At 31.0% G+C, this 26597-nt stretch overlaps 1 protein-coding gene across 1 annotated transcript in view; it reads right to left on the minus strand.

Annotated features, from left to right (window-relative positions):
* Positions 1 to 279: 279 nt before the first annotated feature.
* LOC129231673 (protein Skeletor, isoforms B/C-like) overlaps positions 280 to 26597 on the minus strand; it is a 47718-nt gene continuing 21400 nt past the window's right edge. Inside the window, exons 2-5 of the mRNA XM_054866036.1 lie at positions 16226 to 16366; positions 11902 to 11974; positions 1734 to 1842; positions 280 to 474 (exon numbers count right to left, since the gene is read on the minus strand). Coding sequence (XP_054722011.1) covers positions 280 to 474; positions 1734 to 1842; positions 11902 to 11974; positions 16226 to 16366 — 518 coding nt within the window. The remainder of the gene's footprint in view (positions 475 to 1733; positions 1843 to 11901; positions 11975 to 16225; positions 16367 to 26597) is intronic.

Here is a 26597-nt window from a genome sequence, read left to right on the forward strand (position 1 = left end):
AGCAATTTAAAACTTTCAAACTTTCGTGACCGAATAGGTTTGGAAACTTACAAAAAAAAAAAAAAATCTAGATAAGATCATAAAAACTTAAAAATACATTGGCGACCTAATGATCTGTACAAATATCAATCGCTCTAATAACTAGGCCAGTACCTAGAGAATTGCATAACAAAACGGCCAAGTAAGAAAGTTTTAATATTTGATTCTACACATTTAAAACTCATTATTTCTGGTAGAACTTATATACGAATTGCACTTTTTAAAGTCTTATGCTCCGAATCAATTAAATAAAAATCCTTTTACTGTACCTTTACCAGATCCATCATAGCTGAAGTCTGGAATCAAAAAGGTTTGCGTATCCAATACCAAAATATCTCCGGAAGAGACTCCTTTCTTTGTATTCACCAAAGGTCCAATCACTACTGGTCGTGGAGGTACAAGACTTTTGGGAAAAATTAAAGTTCCAAAGCTTGTCTAGATTAAAAAGACAAAAAATAAGATTAAGGATGCAAAATAAATATCAACAATATAGAATTGCAGCAAAAATGCAATTAGTGTGTTGAAATTGTTTTTCAGATCATTTGTTTAATGCCAAATTTTCATCTAAAAATGTTTAGTTTAGTAAACAGCGACTGGCAAGATATTTTGCAGTTTCGCTTTTACCAGATTTGGGCTCGGGACGGATTAAAATTAGCAGAATTACAGTAGAGACCTGTACAAGACAGAAAGAAAGAATATCCAGCTTGGGGGTTGGATTAAATTTATTAAAACCTTTTGCGCATTACTATGTATGGTTTTAACAATATTCCATACATTTTTTATAAAAAAATACCCACATTTGGGACATGGAATTCTTCAACTTGTTCAAATTTGGATTTTTTAAAGCAACTCAAAGTCAACCAATTCAGTGATTAACATTGTGCTTTTATAAGGGTCAGATACTCATCTTCATAGCACTAAAAGTAGTTCAAATAATGTTCCTATATCAATCAATAAATTATATTAATTGCGGTAAAGGTAGACACATTTACACTAGCTCAAAAAGTTTCACTATTAAAATTCAATTATTGATTCATACATTTGTTGCTTCAAAGGCAGTAATATATTGACTGAACTATAAAAAAGGGCGAAGAACGAAACTGCTTATTAGCTATTTTGCTAAATCGAAATCAAAGAATTTGATTATTATTTATTTTTTTGAATGAATGATTAACAGGTAGCAATAATAAATGTTGACTTCCGTTTGAAACACTTATAAGAACGCTTATTCTCCCAGAATTAAATCTAATTGAAGGAAGGTCACTTGATCATTTGACCTATTTTTAGTTTTTTTTTATAAATATTTTATTAACTTATTAATTAAAAAAAACAGCATTCTGTTAGACTGAATACTTTTAAATGTGTAACATAAGATCATATGTTTCCATTGATTCAAATAAAAGTTATAAGCTCCAATAAAAGAGGGGATCGATTGTAACCACTGTCTTCTAAAGTTTCACATCACATTGACACAGTTTCATCTACAAGCAATATTTATTTGGGTTATTTTTCTCTCTAATCATCTTTAATTTTTTCACTTCCGATATCAAACATTTTTGTTAACAATATCCTTTGAACAATAACTAATAAGAAAAAAGGCTATGTTTAGATTGTGAATCGCTCATCATACTTATAAGACTGTGAAATAAAAACTTAGAAAAGTGAACATTGTAAAAATATTGTATATAACTTACAGAGTGCTTTTTGCTCCAAACTGATAGCCAATGAATATCATTAACTTTCTTCCCCTCTGGTAAACGCAGTATCAAATCCTGATTATTATACTGGGATAATGGTTGAAATCTAAAAGAAAAAATAACTTGAATTCAAAGCATATTTGTGAATAAAGTAATTTAAAATAAAAAAAAGGGGTTAGGTGCGCTCATGTATGTGCAATCGAAGTTGTCAAACTTAAATTCATATTGTACATTTTTAGTATCAGTCATGCGTAAAATGAGGTAAGGTTACACAAAAATTTTTTAGTGTAGACCTATGCATATGAGTGTAAAGTAAATTAACTATAGTAGCTAGTTAAAAGTATAGAAATATAAGGGGGCTTTGAAACCTAAGTTAAATTAAATGTCTACGTTGGCATCTGAAATTTCAACGATTGTAACTAAGAGGGATGAGTTAAGGAACAAAAATACAGTATGAAAGTGCCTCGAAGTGAATAAAGAAATATGATAATCGTCTACATCCTTAGTTGGTTGTGAACAAATGTTAGGAAGTCATTTCTATAGAGACTATTGAGAGAAATCCTTTTAATTCTTTCACTTGATCCTAAACAATTACTATTTTGGTACGGTTCGACAAAAGGTGAGCGCATGAGTGGAGAAAACCGACGAATTAAACTGGTATTTTTGAAGAAAAAAAAATGCTTATATCTTCGTGAATACAAGTGATACTTTCACGGAAATCGATAAAAAAAACTGTGCATAGTATGAACCGCAATTTTTCAAATTTACAGCTTATGCCCAACTATTTATGATGAAGGATGATTAAAAGCCTTTTCTCTTTGTTTCTTCAATTTGTTTCTGATTCTCTGAATGCATGGGTGATTTATGTTTTATTGGAAAATGTCAGCCGAAGAATAACTATTATGTGAGAAATGTTTCAGAATACCTAGTTTTTTGAGAGAATCGTAAAAAAGTGAATTTTTGAAATTGTTCCAATCCTTTTGGTTGTATAGTGTAAATTTGAAGTTTCTATGGGAACATCAGAAATATCGCTAATATTTCCAAATTGGCAGTGAATTTGCTTCTCGTTTTAGCACAAAATTTTGGCAAGATATTTCTTAAACGTTGCCAATTGGTAGCCAATTTGCAATGTTCTTTCAGTTCTATTATTTTCATTTTAACAGTTTGGTTCATGTTGAAATTTCACCTTTATCGAGCCAAAAGTTAAAAATCATTAGTTGTTCATGTTAGTTACGCCTCTCTTTTTGTCACATGTTTTATTCACTCTTGTGACTTTTTAGTCTGAACTCATTACATTTCTTTAATGTAATTATTCTTAATAGAATTTAAAACAAGCCATACTTTAAGCAATTTCATATAAAAGTTAAGATCTATTTTAAGATACAAATACGCAATACAAATCAAAATCTCACTTTGCCATGTGTCGAAATAAAGTTTCGTCCTTTAACTTTTTTGATACACGTACACACACAGTAAAATATTTAATTAATAATATCCCCTTTGGGTCAAAAAGTGTAACTTTTCTGTCACAAGCCTTTTACAGAAAAAACTTTAAGGAACATTTCATTTAACAATGCTTTTTAATTTCATCAAAAATATATCTATCTAAATCTGCCAACATCTTTATTTTAGTATATTTTTGGGTTACAATGTGTAAATTCTCACCTCCGTGGCATGTCACACACCTTGTTTGACTGTTTATGTTGCTTAATAACTTGATTAATTAAAAGTATATATATATATATATATATATATATATATATATATATATATATATATATATATTATTCCTTTCACAAGAGTTTCAAATACTAATTGTTTAAGTATATTTAATTTTTTAGTATTGTGCTTTAGTTCGTTTTTTTAGGATAAGTAGTCATGTCACACAAAAAAATCTCACCTCCGTTACCTAAACATAAAATGCCATTCCTGTTTAACACGTGGCAGTAATAACATCAAATTTTATTTTTTCATAATACAAAGGAGCCCCCTTGTTTATTTTCAGCCATAAAGAAGTTCTGAGATTTTTGTCGAAAAACAAGGAGACAGATTTTGTTCGAAAAACTAAGCGAGGTTATTGTGATTTTTCTCCTCCGTGAACTTTAATTTCAGGGATGTAAATTAATGTAAAAAAAGAAGTGAACGTGTTTTCATATGTTTAACATGTGCAGATTGTAGCAACGAAGAAAGAACATATTTCCCTGAAAAATGTATCCATTAGGCCTATATTAATGGAAAATTCCTCACCTCCGTGAATCTCACCTCCGTGACAGACCTTATCAAAATCATTATTTCTGAGATGAAAATAAATGATGGAGGAGAAATATCAATCTTAGGCATTTTACCACAATTATAAATTTCCAGTATATTCTCAAAATTACTAAATACTGTTTTTTAACACTCACTTGAATTAAAAGGATAACTACTAAAAGAGAGCTTAGTATTAGATTCCCACTAATGATTAAAATAACTCATTGTTTGCACAATTAACAAAATTACTACTCTGATATTACATTGGCCTCGATTTTTAAACATTATTATTTTTTCTTTTTATTTATTTCCGTGAACAAGGGATTTATTATTATTATTTTATTATTATTTATTAGAAAAATAATTGGAAATTAGCTGGGCTATTGTTTATGGTTATTTCTGGTAGGTAACACTTTCATGTAAGAATGAAAAAAAAGAAAACAAAAGGTTTCGAAATTGAAAATTATTTGCGTTCAAAAGTTACGTTTTCTGGAGAATGACCCATTTACGTCTGTGTATACGAAACATAAAACAAGTAGTCCGTTGTATCTTACGTGATTAAAAGTACATAAAAAAGACTAAAAGCTAATATCTTATATTTTTTATCTTTCACTTCACTACATTATACGCTTAATACAGTGCACCAGTTCAGACTCAACTTTTAAAACTAATCATAAAATTTTTAAAAGTATTAATTTTGTTCATAAATTGATAGAAATCTGAACCAGCATTAAGAGAAGTAATTTTTAAAACTATAAAGTTGGTATTAATATTAAGTTGGTATTAATGAGCTGGAATTTCATGAACTGTACTTTTTTTTAGCACAAGATGGTCTTTTAGGAACAATGTTTAAAAACTAATTAACTGAAGTATAAGCAATAAAATTAATTTACGTCCCACACATGTAAAGCAATATCGTGTGGAGGGAGGGGATTTTTATGTTTTAAAACAAATAAACCTTTTTTTACTTTTTAGCATACAGAAACACTGAAAATTTTTAAATTGTACTTTGAATTTTGATACTTAAACCAAATTTACCCTGTTTCAAATACTAAATGCAATTTAATCAGTGTTATTCCATCACCTAAATTTAGATCTTATGAATAATTTTGGATATAAAAGACAAGCTAACACTTGCATATGAAATGCTCTGTTTTGGAAGCATTTTCTTTTGACCAAACTCAGAATACTACAAACTTTCAATCTGTGTCTTCTGGAGAAAATTTTAATAGTTTCTCGCTTTTTAGCGAACGAGAAATCTGTGTACAGACGTAATATAACCGGTAGTTCTCGTCGTTGTAAAATATTTGCAGGAAAACCTACACATTTGACTTAGTAGGCAACCTGAAAGCGCAGAGCTATTATAATTCTACAACTTCCTTAATAGTGAATGCTACAGCAGGGGTGCCCACCTGGGGGGTCATGGCGCAGACTGCGCCATTGAAATTTTTAAGGGGGGTGTTTAGAGGGGTATTTGTCTCCTTTTTTGGGAGGCTCTTGTTCTTGGTGGGGTCTTCCCGAAATTTAGGGGGCCCTTGCTATTGGGGGGGGGGCACCCCTGGCTACAGACAGCAAGCTTTGTGTGAGTAACTCAATAACTCACAACTGAAACCACGGAATTTCTTACGTGAACCAGTTTCTAAGAAATCAGTCGTTTATCTACATAACTATCCTTCCTTAGTAAAAGTAAAAGTAATTTAAACAACCTTTTAAATGCACTAATAATGTGCTAAAAATTGCAAAATGTGGAATCTTTTACGAATTTGTACATTTATAATGTTTAATTAACGTTCATTTTTTACTACGAATATATTTATTTATTTCTTATCACTCCTGGATTTTCCAAAACACAAAATTATTTATTTCGCAAAAAATTCTGAGCTAGAGGTAACGTAAATAGAAAACTTGTTTTCTTGTTATTTGAAGCGTTTATACAACCAAGTTGATTATTCAATGCTTGTTTTATTGAATTATTTGTTTAATCAACTGTTTAAGAGTCACTGTACATTACAACATCACAATTTGAGACCATTTACTAATTTTAAATTGCTAAATTTATACGTATTTAAATCCAAGCATTGAGATATAAGTATTAAGTACTAATACTAAGTTTTGAAAATGCTCCTTTTTTTCCATTACTATTTAATTTTTAGAAATGTTTTCACTGACGTCACTTTCAAGCATAGAATAATTCGTAAAACACCAGATCATCATCAAAATCTTTTATTATAGTGTACCTTTAAACTTAACACCAGTACGCCATCTTACGGTAACCCCACGTGCATAAAAATGTTTAGTAAGAATGTGCGGTTCTGAAACAGCACATTTTTCAGTAGTAGTCTGAATAAACACAGTGAAGTCATTTTATCGTTAATTATGATTTTTATCTCCCGACGAAAAAAGACTGAGTTTATGAGCTTAACATGTGAACAGACAGTATAAAGCTTTTACTCTGATTTGTTCCTGTCCAGCTAACATTAGGAGAGAGGTAAAGGGAGAAATGTTCAATTCGAATCACTCTTCTCCTCAGCAAATTTTATTACATTGTGAGCTTAACTATTTAGGTGATAGTCATTTCTCTGCTCATAAATATTATTACTACATTTGAGTCGATAATTTTGGAAATGTCCTAAGCCCCATTTTCTTTAAAGGAACTTAAGCCTTAATTTAAATCATTGATTCATTTCCTGTCAGTCATTACCACGCTGCAATAATAAAAACTTAGTCAAATATAAGTAAAGTTGTATTTAACGCGAACGTTCTCTGCTGGCTTTTTTTTCTTGAAAAAAGTGAACATGGATTGCAAGAAAAAAAAAATGTGACCAGTACTTTTCTATTACTTTTATAAACATGTTATTAATTTTATAACTACACATTATGAATTTTATAATGTACTAGAGTCAGTTCGGGTAAATGGAAACAAAATTTCAATATTTGAACTTTAGATCCGTTCATATCTTTTGGATGAATTAAGACAAAAAAAATTCAGCATTGTGTCCAAGTCCAAGATCACACTCTCTGAGAGTATTTGGGTATGAAAAGTTTAACTTTATGACTGTTTGATAGGGAATGAAATCATGTTTTCTTTCCAGCATATTTCCTTTTACTCCAGAAACTATGCGGTAAATAAAAACACTTATTTCTCCAGAAGTGTGATGTAGGTAGATAATCAAATTATACACTATTATTTAAGAAGTTTGAGAAGTTATATCCCTACAATAATCAATCTGTGGCCTATAAGTCACATGCGATACACTGAACTCTCCAAATGTACTCTAAATTCATTTAAAAAGAAAAATCATGTAAAAAATTAAACTACAGTCGACTCCCGCTACAACGCGATCCGACTTACGCGAAATGGCTATAACTCGAAGTTTTTATGAGTAACGAATTTTATAGCTAACGCGAATTTTTCGCCCACAACATGATTTTTTTTATAAGGAAGTATCAGCTTCGTTATTGGCTACTAAATATTGATTTCGTGAATGTTATTACGTCTCTTTGAGCATCACTGACAGCCAAAGTTCCCACGCCTAACTAGTCTAGTGCATTAAATAACCATAATGGCACTTTAGTCACCTTCATCTAAAGTTTGAAAATGTGAAGAAAAAGAAAGTTTCTGATAAAAAGATTAAAAAGGCTAAGATTCTCGATATGCTTGAACAATTACAAAACGTCGAAGATAACGCGACAATAAGTATGAGTGAATCTTCCATATGTACAATTAAAAGTCAAAACAAAAAGATGTCCGTAAAAGTATAGAACTTAGTTTCAATATTGAAGCTTGCAGAGCAGTCTAGCAAAGTAAAAATTATGAAAATGTAAGCTACGCGAGCTCTTGCATTGTGGATAATTAAAAAGATCAGGTAGAGGAGATGTAGCCAGAAATTGAAACGTTTTAAATAAAAGGTGAAGCGTATTTAAAAATGTATTAGATAAGAATAACGATCTGATCTTGGAGCATAAATCATCACTAGTATCCTCATTTTTTAACTCGTAAATATTGCTACTATATCTACTGTGCAGTACTATTCTGTGCATCATTTTAATTTTATTGCATGCAGTGCGTACCGTGTTGTTTTATTTTATATCTTTTATTCCCATTGGTCATTCATTTTGTGCATCTTAAGTATTTCATGTTGAATAACAGTTTTTTATTTTTTAAATACAGTAAAAGTTCAGTTCTTCATAGAAGAAATTGTAATGGCTAAGGAATGCTTTAGAGCAGTTTGAGGGGTGTTTATAAGTGCCTAAAAGTATTTGGTATGATTAAAAAAAATTATATGCATATATTTTTCCACAACGCGAAATTTCAACTTACGCGAGGAGTCTTGGAACGCATCTCTCGCGTAAGTCGGGACTCGACTATACGCAAAAATTGTGTAAAATAGGCGGAAAAGTGTGAAGTTGCATCAAAATTTAATCTTCCAAAAACGTAGGACAAAACTTATTTTTTTCCATTTACCCCATAATACAGTATTTTTGGGGTAAATAGAACACCTAACCAGCACATCAAAAAATGTCTGGGAAGGTGAAATTCATAAATAAATGCCCATCCACATGACAAGTAAATCTATTTGAAACCAGTAGTTTCTCGTAGTTTTATACCTACTGGAGAGGAAAATGTATGATCTGAGAACTTTAAAGAACTACTTTTTTCACAGAGTCATCTTCGAACAATGATGGCAATTGCACAATTGCTTGAAAACATGCGGAATCCTTAGATCCTCTTCTATACGCTACCGAATCTTCACTCGCCAATAATTTAGTTTCACAAATTTCCACAAGTGGGGTAATAGAATTGGTTTCCCCCACTCACCCCATGTTTCCTGTCACCCAAGCTGTCCCTACTTGATATGCGAGAATCAAGAAAATCCTCTATCATCCTGCCCAATTTTAAAGATACAGTCGAACTCGCTTATAACGAACCCCGATTTAACGAGAACCCGGATGTAGCGAAGAAATCAGAAATACTTGGTTGGTACAATGTTAACTTTATATGAACATAACTCGGTTTTAACGAGCAAATCCCGCTTAAAGCGAGCAATATTTTTGTGATTCGTAAAATTTCTGTTGACTTCCAGCTCTGCTTAGTCTTTTTTGGTAAAATTTCTTTAACATTTCAAAGGAGTAAAGAAACATTTAAAAATTATATATGCGTACATGTGTATTCCTCAAAAACAATGACATAAAATAGAGACATTCAAACAGTTCAAAGTGAAGTGCCCAATTTATTTCGAACTGTAGTGATTTATTTTAATAAAAGCAACTGTGATGAATTTTTAAGATTTTTTTCCCACGAACTCTCTTTTTACTAGCACTCGTTTATAACGATAGTAGTGAAAACATTTCAGTTTTTTTTTAACCATTCAAACACTAAATACTTACAGAACAAAATCATATTTATTGCTATTCGAAAGCGATAGCTATTACTTTTAAAAACAAATTCCCTGCTTTCAGTTTTGAATCGTTAGTTCAATATCTCATTATTTCCCTTACACTAGCGTATTATGAAAGTAAAAGCTTTAGTACTTTTTGCGCAAGTCATTAATCTGATATATGTCTTCCTATTCCCTGTTAAAACATCCTTATTATTAAATTTACCTTTCTTAAATAGACTTCAGTTGTTACAAAAGTAATGATAAGTAGATAAAAAAAGAAAAAACACTCAAGAATAACAAAAAGCGCTTCGAGCGAACCGGAACCTATGTTAAGCTTTATAATGATTTCGTAGAAAAGGGATAATTATCGTTTGCTACACAAACCTAAATAAAGGTATTTACGATCTTACTTCGATACGCATTGTTGAGTTTGAGAATTATTACTGAAATACTGATATGATATTTTTAAATGCTCATTATATTTGTTAGTCGTATGTTTATGTTTCAAACCTTTGTTTCAAAATAGTTATGTATTTTGGAGAAATCATTATCCGCTGAAGAGGTTTTTTTTTTTTAAGAAAAGAGTTTGAGATAAACAATGTTTATTAAATATCCCTCCAAATGTAATTGTCCATGAAACAAAAGGAAAATATATCAATATCCTTTTTTAATAGGAAAGAAAAGCGTTATGTATTATCTTATATGGCTATTACTTTTGAGTTGAATACACTAAATGAGAGCTTTTCGTAAGAAAAAATCATAGAACCGTCATGATGAATGTATTTTGAAACTTATGGGAGTGGTATGGCATGAGAGTCAAGAAAAAGTGTTTAAGACACAAAACGAAGTTATCCTTTTTTTTTCCTCACACGAGCCGTATCGTAACTAACAAGTAAGAACGAATAGCATTGAAAAGCAATGAGAGATTTTTTTCTTTTTCAATGTTAAACTTTTAGTCGAACTCTTAAATGACAATAAAAAATGCATGCATGAATTTACGGCTATAAAAAAATCTTTTTTTTTAAACTCAAAATATGTTTTGGATGAAACTCATCCGAGTGAAGTCAACGAATCAAGTCTTCACCAGAACGACTCATTCAGAAACTCACATCTTTATAGCATTGGAAAAGAAGTTTTCTGTAACCACAAAGCACGTAATTTATACTAATATTTGCGCGTTCAGTGCGACATTTTTTATGCATTATTCCCGTACCAATGCATTATTTCCGTACTCTTTACTTCTTAGTACAAAAACTTATCCCAGTTTCTTATTATGTGGCTGTAGTTAGCTATAATTACAAAAATTTGCCACCTTCAGTTTGCTCTTTGTATATGACATAGTTTATAAAAAGCTTGAAAAACCGCAAAGATGACACATAGAAAAAATATCTTGACATAGGTTGATTTGAAGCTTGGACCTTTTCAGGAAATTCCAAATATGTTATCATTTTCAAACCTACATCAATCAAGAACATATGTAGGTTGTCTTAAGATTACGGTTAAAACAAAAATGATTAGTGATTTGCCTTACTTCAGCGACTACTTACCACTTTGGCAGGTTCCCTGCTTTTGAAAAAAAAAAAGGGCATGTACCAGTAAAGTTTCTAAACTTTCATACCTTTTTGTTTTAGCTGCACTGCTTCAATTTAAACCTTTACTAACTTTGAGCATTTTACTTGAAATACTTTAATTTTTACTTACTTTTCTCTAAATGGTGCAATCTAGGAATAAATGAACAGTCAAGTGTCTAATTCATAAATATAATTCACTGAAACAAATGGCAGAACAACTATCATGAAATTATTGTTTTTCATTCGATAGAACAAAGTTGACATCAGATTTTTACATTTGTCTCTTTGATGCAGTTTATCAAAAGAAAAACATTTATTTTATCGATACTTAACCGTAAAATAAACTGTGTCACAAATAATATGAATCGGTTTTATATTAAAAAGTACACCCAACTACAATTGCGTAAACGTAGTCAAAGACTACATGAAATTAACTAACGGTATCATAATTATCACTACTCGACTTACTTTAAATGGAAGTAGTTACACAGTATCAAAACCCACAGCAAAGATACAACATATAGTAGATAAAATGAAAAATTATTAAAAATACTTTGTACTAAAATATGCGCAAAATGTTGAAAAAGGAGAAAAAAAACCAATATAAATGAAACAAAAAAAAAAAAGTACGAAGAAAATAATGCGGCGTTAATCTTGACAATTTGTGCTTCATTGAAGTTGTGTTACATTTTATTTAAATCGTAGGATTTTCATTAGTTTTTTTCCAAAAGTGAGTTAAATATCTGCTTAGGTTAACTTATACTTCAGCAAAACTCTTCTATTTTCAATGCTATTTCGAGGGCAATTAGTTAATAAAAACTGGCATTTACTGTTCTGCCCGGTGACTCATTCTGCCCTAACTCACAAAAACCATACTAAAATTGCATTACATTTTCATTTGGAATAGCTAATTACAATAAAAAGGAATGACTATTAAAACTAAAAATATTTCACAATACATACGAAGCCTTATGATTTGGAATGATAAATCCAGTGGTGTCGGGCCTGATCGAGTTTCCAGACCAAAAGACAGCATCTGAAAGAGGAAAAAACAATCTTACTTCACAAAACAACAAAAACTAATAAAAGACAATTAGCACCGTCTTGAATGGAAGTGAAAATGCAACTCAAGGTTTGGTACACTATAATTACATCACAATTTAACTCTTTTTAAATAAAATAATGCAATAAAAGCGCATTAACGGAGCTTTTAAGAAAAAGGACGGAGGCAACTCAAGGCAAAATGTAAAATAATGCCTTGAGAAATACGTTTTTAAGTTCGGTAATTATTAAAGATTATTAACAACTAGAAAATCGCCCGTCAAGATATGACGGGTGAAAATTGCTTCTACATTTGAACGAAGCCATTGTGCCTGTTTAGTGATATTTAGACAGTTGAAATGTTGATCCTAACTCCAGTAGATTAACCCTAAACTCCAGTAGCTTTCATTGTTGATCATTATTTCGTTTCTTCATTCCCCTGAAATGAGTCTTACCAGTAAAACAGTTGAGTTACCGGATCGAGTTCAGCCTTGTCCCCTGCATTTTAAACGTGATCATAACATATAATCAATTATCATGTCGTGGCGCGCTTTTGATTGTTGATGACATCAGGAGTGTTACTCGATCATTGGCTATTATATATACGAGGGTGCTCAGAAAGCACTCACAGCACTTTTCATGCTTAAAATACTTCTCATTTTTAAAAATGGGAAACATAAGCTACGGAGTTTTTCTTATATTAGCGCTGCGCGGCAAGAAAAAAAAAATATGCTTCTAACATTATTCTTGCTGATTGTTATGTAAAATGACTCCCTGAATCCTATTTCCCCCCACCACCCACAACTTTTTTGGAGACAGATAGCCCCCCCCCCCCTTTTCAGTTTTCTACAGTTTGATAGCCGTTATTTTGATTTGCAAGGGCATTATTTTATTAATCAAACATTCTTCTAACCTGCTAGAGAAGTGAAGAAGGGAGACTTAGGAGAGTGCGCAGCTCCTCCCTAAATATTTAAAAAAATCACCAAAACCTATCTTTTGTTTCTGTGGTATTTGCCACAATTTTTTCACTCTATCTCGGGGCAAAACCAAAGCATCGACCTCACTCCTACTAGTCCTATATACCCGAATTTTTTTTTCCAGTACTACTTCTTATCGGCTATCTCTAACTGGAAAATTGACGAATTCACACCCTGTTTGGAATCCATTCTTGCACTTCAATTTCGTATTGTAGTCATAATTGATTACAATGCAAAATAAAAGTACATTAAAAAAATTAACACATATTTCTTCACGACATATTTGATATAAAGCTCCACAATAATAAATTTATCCAATTAACTTTTTTCCATGATTAGAAATTCTTGGCCATTTAGCAAAAATTTTATAACTCGATAAAACACCAAGGTATAGAAATTTTTCAGCCTAGTAATTAAACATTGGTCAAAACAAGCTACGCCAAGTACGGATTCCTAATCCATACCTATAACATAAAACGTAAATTGCTGTTAATTTCTTAAGTATAGTATATATTTTTTACTACGTGAAGTTTTATATTATTTTTAACAATTCGATAAGTTTTAATTTTAACGTTAGAAAGAAATTCAATCTTTTTATCTTAACAATAATCAATATCGCTAAAAATTATTCCTTTTAATCAGAAAATTGCTGAGCTTCTGAGTATTTATTTGTTTATGTTTTGTTTGCTTTTTTGTTTATTTTTTCCCCAAGAAAGAAAAGAGTTGTTGAAAAAAAAAAATTCTTAATGAACTCATTATTGGCAAAAGTTAAAGATTGGTGGATTGAATCTAAGTGAAGTGAATTCATTTACTTTCCATGAAATAGAAATAGATGCAAACGATTGATGATTTTTGAGATCAAAAAAAAGAAAAAGATTTTCATTCTCTAAAATTTTAATGCACACATTTTTTTTATCTTTTATTTTATTTTATTTTATTTTTACTACGAGAAGATTGATTGTAATACACAACATTGCCGAAAGAAAATGTTTGATTTTGGCGACTTTCTTCTTTTTGACTGTGTAAAGAGCATTATAAATGAGTCGATCGACTTCATATAAACTTGGCACAATTACATGCTATACATATTCTGCTATAAATTAAGAGCCCTTTTACAGTATTGTACTGCTTTTAATTCGCTTATTGATATATTTTTTCTTCTCAGCTTCGAGCTATTATAACTAAAGGTATTTCTGCTGAGATTTCATTCCACACATTTCCCTACGTTAATAAAAATGTGCTTTTCATTAAGTTTTCTCTCCTGAATAATTCGACAGTACAGAAATGTAACTTGGTGACAGCTGGAGAAAACGAATTTAATATCTTGTTTACACAATGTGAAATTGTTTTTAGTTTTATTAAAGGATATTTTTCGTTTTGATATGTATCTATGTAATATATTAATAGGCACCACCATCTAAGCTTACGTATGGTATTTAAGCTTAAATACATGAAAAACACTTCGTTTTATGTTTAAAAAATTTTCAAAAAGAAAATACGCAAATAAATAATAATAAAAATACGTATAAAAAAACAAAAAAAAAAAAAAAAAAAAAGAAAAAAGAAAACGTCTCTTATTTTCGTTGCCCCTACTAATACACCTTTCAAAAGAAGTAACAGTGGTTTAAAAACAAAGTACTCATTAAAAAATAAATTAAGACTTGTTTTGAAGAAAAACATCAACAATTTGTACGTTTTTAGTACAAATTATTTAATTGACAAGGCAGTGAGAAGCAAAGGGATGTAAGTTGACATGTTCATGTTTTGAGTAAAATGCGTTTTAAAGATAACGTCCTAGTTCGGCTTTCATTGATTTTTTTTTACTGAATCATGCTGTACAGCAGAACCTATCAAGGCTACTAGTACTCTCTCTTGCCCCAAGACACAGGAGAGGTTCCCCTACTTTTTGTACTGGTTATCTCCAAAATTTTAATTTTGCATTTCATTTTTAACCTTTTAAACAAGAGTCACTAAATTATTTTTTTTCTTTGCGCGGAAGCACGAGACACATTTAATGCAACACATCCGTATTTCTCCGTGTTTGTTTCCAGAAAAGCATTTGTTGCATATATGACACTCTCCACCATCGTCACTTTCTTTGTTTTCACTCAAATCTTGGTATGGGACGAAAATAGGAACATCCTATCTGCCACTATGGCGGCATCTGCCCTTCGTGAATGACACCAACCATGTCAAAACACTCAGATCATTCAGTTTATGGCTTACCTTAAGAATATATGTCAAATACCACAAACTAAACGTATTATAAATAAAACAAAAAAGAGCATTTACAAAACGTATTCCAAACAATCCCATTTACAAAAATCAGGAAAAGTGCTTCCAAAAACGGCAACGCAGCGGACAAGATTTATGTAATTTCCACAACTAACTAGTGTTCTAGAGCGCAGCAAACAAATAATATCACCGGTGGCGACGCCTATCGTCAGAGCAGTGAAACTGGAGGAAACGAAACCGGACATCGAGACGAAATATGGAGACTACCTTAATCAATCCTTTCTTATATTTTTTTTCAACCATCAGTATTTTTATTTAGAGATCAAATAATCAATTTCCATCGTAATATGAGTGTATTTAAATCAGATTGAATTAATATTTAGATTTTTCAACGGAGCATGAGAAAATAATCTCTTGAAGTGTTCAAACTTTCGCTCAGCTCGGGCGTGAATGTTAAACAGAGTCAGAAAAAATTAAGAAACCCTTCTACCATCCTTCTCAAAACTGATATTTTTGATATATATATATATATATATATATATATATATATATATATATATTAGGTGTAGGGAACATAGTGACGATCCGCAGGACATTAGCTCCAACATGCGTCAGAGGGGTTACTGCAAGAGTTCGAAAGCCAAAAGTTTTCACTATAGGTACAAAATGCTTTGAAACAGTTTGCTTTAAAACATGGGATAATATCCACCTTGCTAAACAGCAAAATCGGCAAAATTGCTCCACACGGATGTGTTTTACCAATAAGAAACTATTACTTTTTTCAATGTAGAAAAAGTCTTGAACTTACGACGCTAGGCCAGCAATTACCAAAGTAACAGGTTTGTTTTAACACGTTAAGAAATTTGTTGTATTACATTCATAGTATATAACAGAAGGACTGCGAATGCATTAAATCAAACTTTTTCTATGTGTTCAGTTTTCAAAGAAAAAGAAATTCCTCAGTGACTTGACTCCAAGTGTTTCAGAGAACAAGTAAAATATATTTTGGAGATTATTTAATTAATGATACCTACCTTGTCCTTTTCCATCGTAATTAAATCCTTTAATGAACAAAGTTTTGTCATCTACAGCATACACTTCTCCTCTTACGTCATGAAAATGAGTGCTGAATTTTCCAATTCGTGCTCCGTAATAAGGTACTGATGTCACTACCCCTGCAAAAGTAAAATATTTGCTTCAGTACATTTTTATCATGCTCTTATTTCTACAAAGCAGCAACACATTTTCAGCTAACATATTTAAATACGTCTAAAAAATTCCGAAATTTCGAGAGTCACATTTAAATTAAATTTTTTACATTGCATATGATTCAATCTAACTTAAAATTGAAAATTACTGAATATGCTCGATAAAATATTTTTTCTACGTTAGAGTGGTTTATTATAATACTGACATAATTAAGTGATGCCGAGAAAATGCAGAAACGATTATCTGTAATTTATTTCTGTTAAAATAATTCCTTGTTTATAGAACAAATATTACTCTTATTTATTAAAGAAAACTTTTAAACAGCTGTTTTTTCTTTATCAGAGTAGTATTTTTTAAAGCGACTAATTCCCTCCCTTGTATTGTTTCTCTTATAACTCTACGTCTTATAATTCGACGGTTGAGTTTATTAACGAATATTTATTTAACATAAAAGTTTGTACGAAATTACGGTACACGCAACTTTTTAGCCCTTTTGCTCTCTCTCTCTCTCTTTTTCCGCGCATAGGAAAGAGTTACTTAAAACAGGATTGCCTCATAAAATAAATTGCTATAATTTACTCTTTGGTATGCGTTACTAACTTTTACTGAGCAAACTAAGTTCGTTGTCCACGGAGGAGATTGTTATTATAATTTTTATAGCGATTAGGGACAACCTACTTTATGTACTTTGGGCGTTTCATTAACATTTATTGAATGCATTCGCCTAAAGAATAGCATTTTAGCATTAATAAAAGGTTCATTGAACACTTATAAAGCTTAACCTAAGACAAATACTGAAAAATTTCCTTATTTAATGTATCTTTGAAATATTATAAAATATATCTTGCAAATAATTAATAATCGTAAAGATCAAGTTATATATTTGATCTAACATGAAATACATTAACTGTGAATGCTTTCTCATATTTACAATTGTTTCTTTAATAAAATAAGAACAGTGAAGATTGCCTCTGCTTTGATATCAAACTTCCGACCATCTTATGCAGAAATATCTTTGTGGAAAGGCTCTCTATGCTTGTCGCTTACAGCTCAAAAAGTTTCAGAGAACAAATTTAAATAAGATGCTAAAAAATAATTTTCGTTGACGTTAAAGATCCTATTTTGTGCAACTTTTAAACATGGAATAAATTAATTTTACTTGAGTACTTAGGGTGCACTTAAAAGTACTTAGGATTTCTTCGACTACTAAAATAAAATCAAGTTTTGTTTTATCACTTAGTTTCGCTTTCTCAAAAGCTACGCAAGCAAATAAGTTCATCCATTAAGATCTTAACATTTCAGTTAAAATAGATATCATCATATATATGTTTCATCAATATCATCGAAAATAGCGAATGAGAACAGTTAAATAAAGCTTGTGTTTAAAAACTATAGTTTAAAAGTACCTATAAATAATGAATGAAAAGAAAGACTTAAGTTAAAAACAAAAGCAAAGGAAGTTTGAAAAGGAAGACCCGTTTTCCGCATGAGTGAGGTTTTGCCGAAAGCAAGTAGCGAAAAGTAAATTCCCTAAAGATTATCTCAAAACTATTTCAAGGTTAGCTCATGATGCTTCTTGACTTTCATTTTCAGATTAGCTGATTGAAAATGCAATGCATTATTAACTTCAAAGTAGGTCTTCAATAATATAGGTGAAAAACTATGTTAGTTGATAAAAGTACTTCAGACAAATTCCAAATGCATATCTAGGCTTCTTATTGACACGTATTTGCATCCGTTTAATTTTATCTGATTTAAGTACTTTGAGCTTTCATTGATGTTTTAAAAAAAGGAAATCCCTTAAAGCAGCGGTGTCTAACCTTTTTCTGCCTGATTACCGCGCATCAAATTAAAATTATTTCCACGGGCCAGAACACAAATTAAATTTTTAAAATATATTTCATTTTTTTGCATGAAATACTTTCCATATTTTTGTGGGAAAATATGGAAAAAGATAGAAAATTACAATCAATTATTATTGTTATCAATAACTTGATGCTCATTTTCTTAAATGCATCTGTTTTTTCAGAAACCAATTTCTGAATATTTGGCTCCAAATTTTTGAACTTTTAATTAATCGTGCTTATAGATTCGTAACATGGAACAAAACAACGGGCCACTCATATCAGCTTTACAGGCCGGAAGTGGCCCGCGTGCCGTAGGTTGGGAACCACTGTCTTAAAGCATTGACAGTCATTATCTTTTTCAAGCAGAAAATACTCATTCAGGAAAATCTCAAGATGAAACAAATATCTGGTATCATATTAAAAAGGCTGATCTCCGTCAGAAATCGAAAACGTAATATTAATATCATTTTTTTATATTTACCCTGAGTCGCAAGTAATTTAACAATTTAGTGTCGCAAGTAAATTATTTTTCCAGAAAACCAGTACCAGAACGGCGTTGCGGCTATAAATGCGCCCCAGCTTGTCATTGAGAAATTAATGTCTTTATAAGCACGTGGGCGTGCTTTTTGTTGTTTTTCGACATAATACGCACTGAGTATCGAACTTTTGAGCCTTTCCAGAAAAAAATTAAAAACTTGTGGGTGAGCAAAAGTTTAATTGAGGGAGAAAAAAAAAATTGATTGTAAAAATTTTATCACTTTCCTGATCAGTTGCTATTCTGACACACAACATTTCTCAAATTTGGTGTAGATTCATTTTATTTTTTTAAAAAAATCACATTTTCGTTTTTTAACTTATCATTGATGAAATATTCTTGTTTCTTGATCACCGGTAATTTCTAGCTAGTATTTTGTTACAGTCAGAATTAGAGCAGAAATTTTGTTATTTTGTAGAGAAAATGGCCTTGACATGAGGGGAAGGGAGATGAAGTACTTCAGCAATGGGGCCCGGACTGAAAAGAGGTCCGGGATGCAGAAAAAGTAACTAAAACATATTTTTGTACACCTATTGATAAAATGGGACAGGCCAGTGGCACGAACTGTCAAGGGGACTCCATAATATATGTGGACTCCTGGAAGAGACTGAAGAGCAATATAAATTTTTTTTTAAATTATGATTCCACATTTAACGCCTTTGAGAGACATATATTAATACTGCTTTCAATTCAGCAATATCAGCAAACACCGAACAAAAGTATAAAAAAATAAATTTAATTAAAAAATATAATGCATGCTATACGCATTACATCGTTAAAAGGAACTGCTTCTAAAATAGTACGTAATACTTTGCATGTAAGACAACTGTGTCGTATTTTTATGCTTGCAACTACAACTAAAACTCAGTGATTTCAAAATTAAAAACCCTAACTAAAAAGCAGTAGTAATCATTAGAGTAAGATTTTTTTCGAAAATGAACAAGAATACCTTCATTCGGCTTAGCAAAGCGTAAAGTAGAGTACTATCTCGTTTATCCGGATTAACGGGGGGCCAAATGCAATCCGGATAAACGAAAATCCTGATAATCTGGGTAAGATGGGAAATAAGCGAAACACACTCTTAAATAAGCAGACTTATCATTTATTACAGCAAAAAGCAATGTTTTAAATGAAAATTACATAAGATCATTTCTCACAAACACTTTATCATTTATAGTTCAGCTGCAGTGGAGTCGGACTGACTCTCCAAAGTACGCCATGCTGTTACATTACTATAATACTGTACTATGCAGGAGCTCTACATTTAATCAACATAAAATGCGAATATTTGGTGTTTTATATTTCCGGTCTAGCTATGACAATTTAAAATAATCATTTAAGTGAATATATATATATATATATATATATATATATTTTAACTCTACAAATTTTATCCGAATAAATCGGAGATCCGGATAAACGGGGGCCGGATAAACGAGGTTCTACGGAGCTTCTCTTTTTAAATCGTGAATAACTAACTTTTCCTCGAATCAGTTTCACGAGAAAAAAAAGGGGGAATTTTATGAGAAACCAAGTCGTATGCTTTATTCGTGTCAGGGGCCCTGAAGAGGTTAACATAACAGGTCACGCAGTCAGTAAATGTGCAAATAAATGCGCAACAGGAAGAATCTGCAGTTGCAGCATTGATCAAAGTGAAGTTGTACAAATATTATCACTCAACGGATGGGTAAAATCTGCTAGGTCTTTCTCTGTTTAAAAGCATTTTTTAACAAAGGATTAAATAAACATGTATGTATGGTTTCAAAGTACGTTAGTTTTAATAAATCAGTATTTACAATACTCTTTTTCAAAGTTTTAAATTAACATATGTAGTATTTGTTAACATGTCTAGTTCATGACAAATAGTACAATTACTTATGATACCAAGAAAAAAGAGCACAAATGCAAACAAATATTAATGCTGGGTACTAAAAATTCAAGCAAAATCATAAATCAATGTGACCCCTCCTTAAGCATTAAGATGTAACTCTTTGGAAGCAGCAATAACAAAGCATGTAAAATTTAATGCAGATAATGTATTTTATATCTTATGCACATATGTATATTTCAGAAATAAAAATGCTCACTATCTTTCAAATGTAAAAAGGAATTTTAACTCCGGCGTCTGTGAACAAACATGCTTTTAATAAAGTTTGATCCTTAGAAAACAAAACTATACGACCATTTTCAGATGCAATATACTGATTTAAACGAAAACACTATTATTACGATTTTTTTTGTCTATTTCTTATTATATATTTATTTTTTTATTTACTTGTTGTAGCAATGCATAAATTATGTATTCATCTCAAAAGTGCTTCTTATCTTGCTTTACGCTGTCAATTGCTCTATGAAATAATACCGTAAGATGAAATCACGCGCAGAATGAAAACGATTCCATACTGTATGGTACCATGAAGTCTTGTGGTTATAGAGTGAGTAAAGGACATTGGTTTAATAAAAAGCGAAAGAAATGAAAACTTTTTAAATTAAATTTGATGAAAAAAATTACTTAAATTGGCAAGCAAAATATGCAAATATTAGTAAACTAGCTTACTCGTGCGCAGTATTTGCCTTTGGATGCGGTAATTTAAAACTCCGATTTTAAGGGGTATTTTTTCGAAAAACAGCCAAAGTATGAATTGTTTATGCAAAAGAAACAGTCGAAAACTTTCTACAATGAAATAAGTAAAAATATAGGACGTGTTGTGTATACGTGTACAAATCTTACATCAATTAAAAAGAGTTAAATCAATTAAAACGAGTTAAAAAAAAACTCTGCAACTCAAAAACTTTTTTTTTCTTAAACTCTTTTCAATTGATTTTATTTGTACATGTACAATACGTTGTCATATATTTTTACTTATGAATTGTTTGTTCATTTTTTTTTTCGATGAGAGTGAGAAAATGATACCTTGCTTTCGTAGTTCTTTTAGTATAGTGTTGTATATAGAGTAAGGTCACCAGTAACAGACAAGAATCCAGTAACAGACAGTCATAAGTTTGGATTTAAATAATAAGCTTTTTAGGCGAGTAAAATTGATGTTTCAGTAGCCCATGAATACGGTGCAGCCATTTAGTCTTATCAGAGTGAATTTATGAGGCAATGGTATTTACAAGGCAGTAGTGGAAGGTTCTGAACAGCCACCACGAGATCAGCTGATGTTTCATGTTCATTTGAATTTAATAAGGCTTTAGTACTAAAAATAAAGAATTTTTGCACATTTTGAAGAGAAAAGGGGAATTTTGTCTATTGCTCATCCTTTTCTCATCCTGTCTGTTGTTGGGTGTCATCAGGTTTTTAGGTGTCTGTAACTGGTGGGCGGACTTTTTTTCGAAATTGAGCAAATAAAAAACTAATTCAGAGGACCGAAAAGCTGCCAAACGTTAGAGATCATGGTTTTGCGTGAGAGAAAAATAGTTTTAAAAGTCTAAATACATTAAAAGGCTCAGAAAACTGATTTAACCTGAAAGCGATGTCTTAAGCATGTCTGTGACTAGTGCCGTTACCTTACTTATTTGACGATATCCCCCCTTTTTTTTTCCTTTTTTATCTTTTTAAGTTATTTTTAAATAAAATAAGCCATATGGGTTTTAGAGCTCCATTTAATATGAAATAATCCAATAAAAAATAAATGTATCCATTAAAAGGTAATATAATCTACCAACTTAACTAAACAACATTAAATAGTCCAACAAATGAAAATATTATGCAATCAAAAAGCAAACAATAAAGTTTCATTACAATGCAAAATGAAGAACAAACAACGGTAGTTCAAACGATATTTTTCTGTTTTTCACGAAGGAAAAAGTTAAAAAAGTTGCCAAATTCCAATTTATCCGCACTTTTCTTGTCGTGTTATTGAAGGCTCAAAATAACAGATTATTGGGACCCGGAATATCAGAATATCATCTGAATCACCTTTCTAAGCTTTGCTTTGATTTTGGAAATAAATAAAAATAAAACAAACTCATATTTAGTACAACATTATTACTTGAAGTTTTTCGCAATCTTATTCACAGCCAGTTAATCATGTGTATCGATATTCACTCTCAAGCTTTAAGCAAATGTAAAATATTCATCAATGAAATTATCTAGAAATACTTCGTGTTTATGAAGACAATGTTTCCTTTTGATCAATAAATAAAATGTGAAACATTGATAGCATGAAGATCTCAAGTTAAAAAAATTCGCTGTTTTTGAAAAATCAATTGCCACATATTTTTGTTTAAATATTCCTTACACGGCGCATTTTCGCACAGTAAAAACGAAAATAAATAATTTTATCAAGACACTAGAATGAAAATTTCACTAACGAAAAAACGCTAAAATGATAATTATTAAAATGATTATTTCTTGGTGAAATATATTTTTAAAATCATATAAGAGATAATGACTCCAAAAATAAATTTAAAATTGTTTTTCTTTTTTTTTTAAATGGTACAAAATTGATCTTTAGGGAAAACGCTTCTAGATGAGCACTGTCAAGATTTTCATGAAAATTAGCTGAAAAGCCTCGTGTGTGTATGTAGCCCTACACGAGTCACAAACATATGAAGCACATAGTGTGCTCTATTGAGCAAAGATTTCCTAAGACCCTAGATCTATCAATATTCAATACAATACAATAGCTTGTATTGTATTGATTGATCTAGAGCACTCACAATACTAGCTCAATCAATAAAATAGATTTTTAGTGTATAATTATTTGTGATACACTGATGAACAACTACTTTTGAAACTGCGCATGTAAAATACTAAAACATCATTATTTGGAAAGCCCTGGTAAAGTACTAAAATACAGAACTTTCAACGAAAATACGTAACTCTTCTATCGAAAGCTGTCAAACATTTATATCACTTCTGTATTTATTTTCTGTCACGGCGAATCGACAAAATGACATTAGGAGCGATAAATACACTCAAACATGATCGTTTAAGATTGTCATCAAAGAGCCCTGCATTCAATCGGGCATTTTGAGCTAAAGGTTCATCTAATCTTCGAAATTAACACTGCTGCTTTATACAAAGAGACCATGAAACTTTCAAACACAAAAACATTAAACTTGCATTTTGTATGATTGAAAATCGTAAGTTTTATATGATTTAAATTTTATCGAATTCATCGATAATAAAGAATAAAATTTTCTATCAAGACTTTCATTACTAAGGACCAGATATCTCTTTTTTCCTGATTGTGTGTGTCGATGTGCACGTTTTGTATATGTCTTCTACATAATGGTTTTCTGTATTGTATTCAAACTCATATTAATAGAGGGTGGGAGGTCATGGCACATAACCTTCCCTCTGAACGACCAAAGACAAGCATAAAGTTGCATTTTGAGGACTTTTATTTGCGAAAAATTCAACCAGATTCCGAATTTGTACACTTAAGATCCCTTTCCATTGACCCCTTCAAAACCAGAAGCTGGGCCCATTGCTTGCTTGCAACTTGCCTAGTGACTCATTTCTTACCTTCTCAGTGCCCCCCCCCCCACACCACAATAGACCGGATTACGTTTTCACGAAATTTTTACAAGATGATACAACTTTATTGCCGCAATGAATGTGCTAAGTGTCATATCGTGACTCTTGAAGTTGTTATAAAATTTATACTTTTTCAGTCTTTCTTTTGTAATGCATTGGAGATCCATTAAAGAGCACGAATTCAATTAAAGAGCAATTTGACCATATCAATTATGATAATAGTTGTTTGGGATCAGCTTTCACCTGTAAATAGCCTTGCTCATAAATCGAAGATCGAAGTCAACGACTGGTTCTGTTACCTGTCGACCTTGAACAGTGCAAAATATCGTCGCAATATACTTCCGGAAAGCACGGTTGAAGGTCGAGGAACACCCGGAGGCCCTTCCTTACTCCCATTTTTTCGGTGATCAGCATTGATTAGTCCAAATTAGAAATAGTCTTGTGTTAATCGTTCATATTGTATTCATATTGGTGCTTTATGTTTCTTGACAGAGCACAAATTTCTGGATGAAAGAGTGGTATTTTTTATTTAACCCATATAAATTAAACACGTTACGTATCCAAATGTTTTTATCAATTAAGAGAAAAATATTTCAGTCCATAGAATGCAGGAAGAAATTGATTGGTAAAATTTTGAATACCTTCGTGCTGATTCATTCATATTGTGTTTATATTGGTGTTGTGTATTTACTGTCGGATCATCGGTGAGCTGTAGAAAATTCTTGATAAATGAGTACGGTACGTCTTCTGTAACTCTCATAAGTCTGAATGTTTGTAACGTTATGTGTCCTAATGTAACAATTCGTTACCAGAAAATTTTCAAACCTGCAGAATTCAAGAAGTTGGTTAATCCAAATTTAAAGTAGCCTTGAGTGAATATTCATATTTGTTCATCTGTTAAGGAAATTAGTGCGGCGACAGAACCCCCCAGGCCCTGACAGGAATTTTTAAAATCTTCGATGAGCGAACGCAAGTTTTTCGATGAAACAGTGCAGTTTTTTTTTTTTTTTTTTAAATATAACTCAAATGATAGGAAATTCTATGTTACGTACCAGGATGTCTTTCATCGCTCTCTATAGAGATAGTTATAAGAAATTAAAATTATTGCTAATTTATCGTACTTAAACAGTAAAGGTTACAGTTTCAGATTTATATTTTATAAAGAAAAAAAAGAACTTTTTTTAAGGTGAAAGTGAATAAAATTAGCGAAGAATAACTTTTGTTATTCGCTAGATTATTTTCCGGTTTTTGAAGTTTTTCGTTCTCTGAAGGATCGCCGATGGGCAAACCAATGATCCTAATGCTATACGTTGGTTTTTGTTTCAGTACAGAAGGATGATGTCAGTATCTATTTTTTTTTTATTCTTTAGAGGTAAAAGAGAAAAGCCCATTTATACATTATTCTTTCGCTTTTACTGTAATTTTATTTAGTAGGTTATAAATTTAATTTCAAAACTTTTTCCTCCAGGCTCCATGATTTCTTGCTGCGAAAACTAGAATAAACGAGTTTAATTTAATCAAATAAAAATAGCTTTTTAAATATATTTTACCTGCAGTCGAAAGATTATAGCGTAAGTGGCGATCAACTGGTCTTAAAATAGCCTCAAAATATGCTTTCTTCAGCAAAAGTCATCCTGCTCAGTTTACACCTTTTTATTAAAAAACATACCTAAATTTTAACTTTGCTTCACAGATATTTATGAAACTAGTAGTGCGGAATGAACAACCCAAAATTAGTAATTATAATACGTACATTGAATAACTACTCACTTAATATTGAAAGTAAAGAACTGCATAAATTTAAATCTTAAAGTTTCCCAATGAAATCAACAAACAATAATGACTTTCAGTAATCATGATTAATATTAAGCTTTGTCAGTTTTTGAAAGACTTACACATTTCTTAAAACTATGCAATCCTGAGACATTCACAATTTAAAAAATTACAATACACATTTTTTTTTGTATGTCTTAATTCTAAATAATAATAATAATACTATAATAATAACAATCATTATTATAACAATAATAATAATTATTATTATAATTAATAAATTAATAAAAACATTATAACTTTTAATTATTATATAGACTAATGGTCATAGGAAAACAAATCGCTATAAGAAACAGGTTAAATAGTCCCAGTGAAAGGAGTGACAAGTTTTAAAATATGTATTATTTGCGATGATAAATTAAGTCCTTACCAAGCTCCTCTTCCCTCTTGTCTCGACATTTAATAATGTACTAGTTCTAACAAAATATGTCAGATTTTCGTCTAGAGCTTCGAGGATGCATCATATCCTTAACAGGTTTCATCCTTTCAATCTC

This window comes from Uloborus diversus, chromosome 10 (assembly GCF_026930045.1).
Source record: "Uloborus diversus isolate 005 chromosome 10, Udiv.v.3.1, whole genome shotgun sequence".
In the NCBI taxonomy this organism is placed as follows: Eukaryota; Metazoa; Arthropoda; class Arachnida; order Araneae; family Uloboridae; genus Uloborus; species Uloborus diversus.